This window comes from Halyomorpha halys, unplaced genomic scaffold (genome assembly GCF_000696795.3).
Source record: "Halyomorpha halys isolate HHAL.00 unplaced genomic scaffold, Hhal_1.1 Scaffold203.1, whole genome shotgun sequence".
NCBI classification, from domain to species: Eukaryota; Metazoa; Arthropoda; class Insecta; order Hemiptera; family Pentatomidae; genus Halyomorpha; species Halyomorpha halys.
Genome location: NW_027108332.1, coordinates 575,501 through 583,061, shown reverse-complemented (window position 1 = coordinate 583,061; position 7,561 = coordinate 575,501). Strand labels below are relative to the sequence as shown.

General features: G+C 33.6%; 2 protein-coding genes across 3 annotated transcripts in view; one reads left to right on the top strand and one right to left on the bottom strand.

Annotated features, from left to right (window-relative positions):
- The window catches only part of LOC106679439 (calcium/calmodulin-dependent protein kinase kinase 2), a 90,600-nt gene that overhangs the window by 30,517 nt on the left and 52,522 nt on the right, over window positions 1-7,561 (bottom strand). The window lies entirely within an intron of this gene.
- LOC136795591 (uncharacterized) lies at window positions 70-2,910 on the top strand. The gene is made up of 3 exons (XM_067046666.1): window positions 70-182; window positions 261-696; window positions 991-2,910. Exons 1-3 carry the CDS (start codon window positions 70-72, stop codon window positions 2,908-2,910), a joined length of 2,469 nt encoding a protein of 822 aa, XP_066902767.1.

Genomic DNA, 7,561 nt, shown 5'->3' with positions numbered 1-7,561 from the left:
TATATATGTGTGTATTATTTTAATATTTTTTATAATCAGCATTTAAGAAGTCATTTGTGTTATAGAAAAATGTGTTGTTTGGATCAACCAACTTTGCAAAACAGTCCAACTTTTTTTGAAGCAAATATTGGTGTTCCGATCTGTGAACAGGCTGGTCTTGACTCAAGCACATCACCAGAACAGTAAGGGTTTTTTGTTGACGTCTAATATTTATGAGGAGTAGAATTTTATGCTATAATTTATTATTTATCCATCTATAGAGAAATGCCACCGCTTCTAATCGAACATGGGCCTGCAGTCTTAAAAAACAGCAGCTTAATAGAAAGTGGGAATTACGTTGTGAATGGACAGCATTTTTACAAGGCTATCAGAACACTTGAATTACATAAACTCAATTGTTCCGAAAGTAATAATGGATACATGGAACTGATATCATCCAGTGTTGCTGACATGGTATGGAAAATGGAATTCCGATGTTCCAGCTGCCAGGAAGTAGCCGTCGTTAGAAGCCAATCCAATGAGAAATCGCCTGCAGCAGTAAGAAAAAGCGATAATCTGACTCTTACAGAAAAAGCTGTTTGGGGTTTTGCATCTATCGGATCAGGGCACGAGAACATGGAAGAAGTTCTTACCTCGATGGAAATTAAACCTGTCTGTGCCAAAACATTTAGGAGATGTGAATCCAAGCTTGGCCAGGTAAGAAATTTAATTATTCTGTTTCATTTTTACTGTCGACGACTTCTCATATTGGAGTAAGTCAATTAATCATAAGTGTAACGGGACACCTAGGTTTTGTTGTTTTTCCCGATCAGTGCGTTCCCTCAAGTACGATCATAGAAATTTCATAGTGGCTCGCCCTCTGACTTTAAAAATCATTCTGCTTCAAGGAGTAGTCCATCAAACCTCAAAGATACGGACCCTGGGTGTCGTCCCTGTTACCATAGATTGATGATCTGATATACATTTTAGTATTATATGTTGTTGTTTCAGAAATGGAGGGATATGCTTTTTGAAAGCATGAGTGAAGCAGGTAGAGCAGAAAGAGACCTCGCAATCCGATGCGGGGATATCACAGATTCTGGTGTACCTTTCATAACAGTTATAGTAGACGGTGGTTGGTCTCACCGCAGTCATGGACATCGCTATACAGCTAACAGCGGTGTTGCATGCGTCATTGGAGCAAAAACAAAAAAACTTTTAGACTTGGGAGTCCGAAATAAATATTGCAGTATGTGCGAATACCGGAAAGCCAGAAATCTCGATCCCGGTCATGATAATTGCTTCAAAAATTGGGATGGTCCCTCGTCCTCTATGGAGACTGACATGCTCGTTAAATCGTTTCAACGAAGTAAAGAGCTACATGGTTTGGAGTACCACACCCTTGTCGGAGATGGTGACTCCAGTGTGTACTTTAAACTAAAAACCTCCGTTTTGTATGGTAGAGCTATAGAAAAAATTGAATGTGCAAATCATGCAATAAAAAACTACACCAAGCGTCTGTTTGCCATTCAGAAGGAATCATTAGAAATGAAAAAAACATTTAATATAAATATTATAAAACGATTAAAGACTGCAGCTAGAGGGGCCATAATTCACCATTGCGAAAACAAAGATGTGAACTCATTGAAGGACGACCTAAGAAATGGTCCACATCATGTTTTCGGAATCCACATCAGTTGTAAGCCATATTTTTGCACGAAATGTGGTGAGACAACCGAGCTGAACGAAGTACAAAAAAACGCTTGTGATAAAGCTCGTTTTGTTTTGCAGCCGTTGATAGCCAAAAGTTCTCAGCTAGTCACTAACATGACAAGCAACGCAGCAGAAAATTATATGGCTTTGGTGGCAAAATTTACTGGCGGGAAACAAATAAACAGAGGAAAACGCGGTTCGTTTACTCACAGGACCAACGCAGCTGCGCTCGACTTTCAATTAGGACCTAATTGGCATTACCAGGCTATGAAAACGATATCCAATAAAAGTCCGGCTGCTATAGTAAAAAGGACAGGTCAAAAGAGAGAAAGAACAAGAATTTCCTGCAGAAGATCTCTCTTTTTATCTCGAATGAAACAGAAAAATAAAACAACAGCCAAAACATCTAAGGAACAGGCAAGGAAAATTGAATCAGGTTCTCATGATTATGGCGAAATGGCAATGCAGCTGGACATGGAAGAAAATGAGATGCAGGCTCTGAAAGTACAAAAGCTCAAACAACTTTCTCTAAGTGCTGAAGAAATAGCCATATTAGAAATTAATACAAGAGGGCAGAGGGAAAACGAAAAATGGCACGCAGAAAGAAAGGATAGGCTTACTGCTTCCAATTTTGGGCTTGTTTGTAAGAGACGCTCTACATCCAAATGGTCGATTGTTGCTAAAAAGCTGCTATATGACCAATATCGTTCACGGGCTATGGAGTACGGAACTGAAAATGAGCTGAAAGCGATAGAGCATTTTCAAAAGAAAACAGGTCTGACGGTGGACCCTTGTGGTTTGTTCGTACACAGCACATATGGCTTTCTTGGCGCATCCCCAGATGGACTTGTAGGTGCTGACTCAATAATTGAAGTTAAATGTCCAAAATCTGCTGAAAAAATGACGATTAGAGAGGCGTGCGAAAAATTAAAAAAATTTTATATTGACAAAAATACTTTAAAACTAAAAGAAAACAGTGATTATTATTTTCAAATTCAAGGCCAGCTCCAAATTACGGGCCGCAACACATGCTATTTTGTAGTGTGGACTCCCAAAGATTTGCACTATGAAATTATTAAACGTAACGACGATTTCTGGGAAACTTTTATGATACGGAAGTTGATATTCTGTTACAAAGAAGTCATTCTTCCTGAATTGTTAGATCCTAGATTAATGAGGTCATTAGACATTAGAGAACCGGACAGAACTAAATTTTAGTGTATTTCTTGTGCCACTGATATGATTATTTTTGAACTTCTTGATCTCTCCTTTTATGGTCTATTTTTCAGTACACACACAATACAAAATATTATTTAAATTATTATTATTATTTTATAGTTACACCTTTGTCTTCTTACTAACTTTTTATATTGTATTCTTGTTTTATTTTTCTTAGCCTTTGTCAAGGTTAGAAATTCTGATCGAAACATAGGCACTAATAAATAAGCTTTTTAACTTATTTGTGTTATTCTCTGACTGCACCCGCAACCATCTTCTCCTCATAAATATTATCCACCATCAACTATCTTCTCATCTATCAATGAAGAATATTTCGATACAATACTTATTTCTAATTTTTATATTTTTTATTTCTCTAGATATGAGAAAAATTATCTAAAACAATATAGTAATTACAATGGAAAAATATGATAAATTTAGCAATGAAATATTTTTACGATGAAATCAACATTTATCTAAAGAAAAAAAATTAAAAACATTATTATTATGGAAATTAAAATTATTTTAATTTTAAAGATGCTGTATTCTCATTTCGGAATTCCAGTTTGGTATTCGTGAAGAAATAAAAAAATATCAAAATTGTATGGAAATACATAAATCAAGCTGAGAAACATTGCTCTTGTAGTATCAACGTCTAGAGAAGTGGGGGTAAGCTGCCAGTTCCTCTGGTCTAGCAATTACAAACCTCGCGGCTTTAATCCTAAATCGTATTTTTCTCTTTACGATCATCCTATGCAACCAAAAATGAATCTGTTTGCGCAGACTTGTTTTATTTGCTTCTGGCCAAGTGCCTATAAGCTCACTTTTTTTGATTTACGAATAATAAGAAAGATAAATTTTTTAAATCCCAAAATAATTAAAACAAAAATTAATGAAACAATTTCAGTAACTTCTATGGGGTTCTAGATGGTAAATCCGTTTACAGATGGGAAATTTATTATTCCGTATTCAAATGAGAAGAAAAGTAAATTTGGCCCGAAAGTGCTGCCATCTCTTGAAAAAAAATCTTACTAAAAATCGGTACATTTAGCCTTAAACAGTGTATGTTACGTCTGGGTGAATGAAGGCATCCAGTTTTTGTTGGTTTACTCAAATTTTCTATCCGTTCTGACTACTATAAACTTATTGTATTTTTTATTATATATATACCTACGAGGGAGCTCATGTGCATAAATAATTGGGACTACTTCTATGGAATAACTACCACTGCTAGACGCCTTAAAATAAATTCTATTATGTGTGTTTGGAACAGTTGAATTGGGCTAAAGTTTTATTGAACCTCTACTATGACAAACGATCTTTTACTATTGAAATAGAAAGTATTTAATTAAAATAAATTGAACCTGGGATATCACATCTGTTGTTAGAGAGGTTGCACAAATTGCGTTAGTTGAATTAAATTAATTTATTAATTTCGATAATGTGGACCATTCTCCCTTCCATCCAGTAAGACCACGTAGTCTAGACTCTTCAAAACTAGTATGTTTAAAGATTAATTACTGGGAAGTTTTTTGGAAGTAGGATTTAAAAGTATTTTGGTAGAATTTACTATTATCATTCATAGCTCACTATCGACGAGACCAACTAAATTAACTAAGTCTAACTACTACATCATCATTAGCCTTTTGTAAGTTTATGTATATAGTTACTGTTAGTGAATTTCATCTTAATGCTTTTAAAATCTACAGTAGAGAAAATATTTCCTGAAAAATGTATTCAAAAATCATTTTGAATTGGAAATTTTGAAATTCTAATATACGAGCATGTTACATTCTGTATCATTATTTTGTATCTTATTTATTATTATTTTAATTTCAGTGTATGTAATAAGCTATGTCCATATTGAGCGTTTGAGATATGCCTCTAATGAGCAGAGCAGTTTGGACGTAGCTATAAACTGCGACGAGCATCAGCTATAGGCGCCCCTGGAGGATGATCGGCGAACCCCTTCAGGCTTCAGCATTTTCAAGATACAGTAGTATTTTATATTTTATTATTATAAAATGTATTATTGTAAATATGATATTGTAATAATTAAAAAAATTAAGTATGTTTTCCCTATTTTCCATAAAGTGATAAAAAGAACAGTTCTGGACAGACCTAATAAATATATCTACAATCCTGATGAAGATCGAAAAGGTCGAAACCTAGGCTCTTCTTAAATAGTTGATACTATTCTGTAATTATTATTTATTAACCCCCTCACTCTCCCTCTCCCCTCCCTCCCCTCTTGCGCACTGTCTCCTTGACATAATTAAATATATGTATTTGTAAGACGCTTTTAATCCCTTTTAATATTTTAATAAGATAATAATAACTTTTTTAATAACATAAGTAGAATGAGTATTCCATTAGAAATTAAGGATATATTACTCTCAAAATACCCTTCTTCCTACAGAGGTGATAATAATTTAAAGACGTCAATACAGACTGGAGGTGGTTGTTAAGACCGAGAACAGAGATTTGCTAAATCCCAGTTTAAAAAGCAATCTTCTTAATTGCTAGGCTTCCTGGCGTTATTTACATAATCCACATCTCTGATTAGCCACTTTCATTAATTAACTAATTGAATCTTTGTTCTCGAATAGAATATTTGTGGTTCACGAAAGATTTGTATATGTTTAAAGTTGAATGTTATAAGGATCACAGATTAAATCCGACAACTCATTCGATATCAAAGTATATTTGAATTGCTAAATATTAAAACGTCAGTTCTCCACTTGTCCCAACTGTTAGGAAATTCAAAAATCTAGTGAGGTGCGTGTATCACAACTTTTATAAAACAAAAAAAAATCTAAAGAACAAGTCAGGCGAAAATTATGAACAACAAATTTGTACTTTTCTGTAGCTATAAAAATGTTTCTTGAGGTACGAATTACAAATTTCAAGGAAATAAGCTCTAATTTTCAATCATTCAAATTTAAATTGTTTCAATTAAAAAAATATAATTTAAAAAAATACTTCTCCAGCGGAGAATCAAACCCTGGTCTCCCGCCTGACAGGCCGGGATAATTACCACTATCCTACCGAGGAATAAGTAATAAACATTCCTCGAAATAATAATAATAAGCAGTAAATAATAATAAGTAATAAGGGGAATAAGTAATAAACAATAAATATTCCGCGGTAGTATCCCCACCTGTCACGCTGGAGACTGGGGTTCGATTTCCGGCCGGGGAGGTAATTGTTTTATAATTATAATTTTTAAATTGAAACAATTAAAATTTTAGTCATTGAAAATTAGAGCTTCTTTTCTTTAAATACATATTTTGTTCCTGTCTATTATACAACAGTTTAACAAAAGATAACCCGCGATGCAATCGGGGAAGATCGGGCTGTCTCGGCTTTTCCAGTTAGAATCAGATGTCTAAGATAAAAACTTTCTTGTTTCCTTTAGTTATACATTAAATTCTTTAATATTTTGTATTTATCTGTTGTTTCTTATTGCTAACAATAAAAAATGTTTATTATTCTTCAATTAATCAAACATATACATAAAAAGTGTAATAAAAATTAGAAAAAGAAATTGATGATACTGTCTAAAAACAAATATAGACCTTGGACAATAACAACATAGAGGGGAGACTTTAAAGAGATCAATGCGAGGGATACGATTCAAACCCGTTCATTGTGATAGTGAAATTGAAATAATTTCAATAAGTGTATATTATAATTTTTTTAAAATTAAGAACAAAATATAGAAAATTTCAGCTATTAGTTTCAATTCATTTTTCCTACCGAGGAGTCACAAAACGTTGAAAAAATCTGGTCCGGTGCTATGTCCTTAAGTTGTGAGTAGACTGGTTGGCTCGTATTCAAGTTATGGCTATTTTTTGTGATTTTCGAAAAAGAATCTAAGACGAGCTAGAGGGAAAATTTTGGGAAAAAAATTTACCCTTCTATTGCTATAGCAATAAATATTAAGGGATTTTGAGAAGGAATTAACGAATACTAACTTTTTTTCTGCCAAGAATACAGGAGTATACAAAAATACAAGGAAGTCGTAAAGATACGCTTGTAATGAGGAGAGATCGGGCGGTCTATATTTTTCCATTTTTCTCCTTTATTTTTTAAATATATTGTATTTATTTATTGTTTATTATTGTCAACAACGAGAATAGGTTATTTATTTCAAATAAACAAAATTAAAGGTACTTCAGAGGAAGATTTTTTCACAATTCGGCATTTAAGCCATTCTAGACTATTTTAATGAGGATAAGACCCATCTAGTACTAAATTAGCACTTAATCACTTATTGATTCATCACGTTTTACCAACATCGTTAGAGCCGTTTTGTAGAAAATGAAAAAAATATAAAAAATCAATTCGATGAAGTGGCACTTACATCTCAGATACATACCCGTCTTAAATATGCAATTTAAGTTTCTTACGACTTTTTCGTTTTTGAGCTAGGCTGTTCAAAAACAGACACACAGAGACCATTTTGCGAGGCCAGGTTCTTTGGACTCAGGGGACATGCATTTCCTTCCCAAACTCGAATTCGATATTTTTCACGATCCAGTACTTTCTTTTTACTATATGTTCCATATATAAAAATGCCCGGGACTGCTTTAAAAACTCCGTAAATTCTTACCTCCTACATATTTTCTCATCATCCGTTCCTTTCTTA

Coding starts and splice junctions, on each gene's coding strand:
- LOC136795591 (XM_067046666.1), top strand. CDS start 70: ATGTGTTGTTTGGATCAACCAACTTTGCAAAACAGTCCAACTTTTTTT. Junction 183..260: donor TCAAGCACATCACCAGAACA/GTAAGGGTTTTT, acceptor ATCCATCTATAG/AGAAATGCCACCGCTTCTAA. Junction 697..990: donor GTGAATCCAAGCTTGGCCAG/GTAAGAAATTTA, acceptor TTGTTGTTTCAG/AAATGGAGGGATATGCTTTT.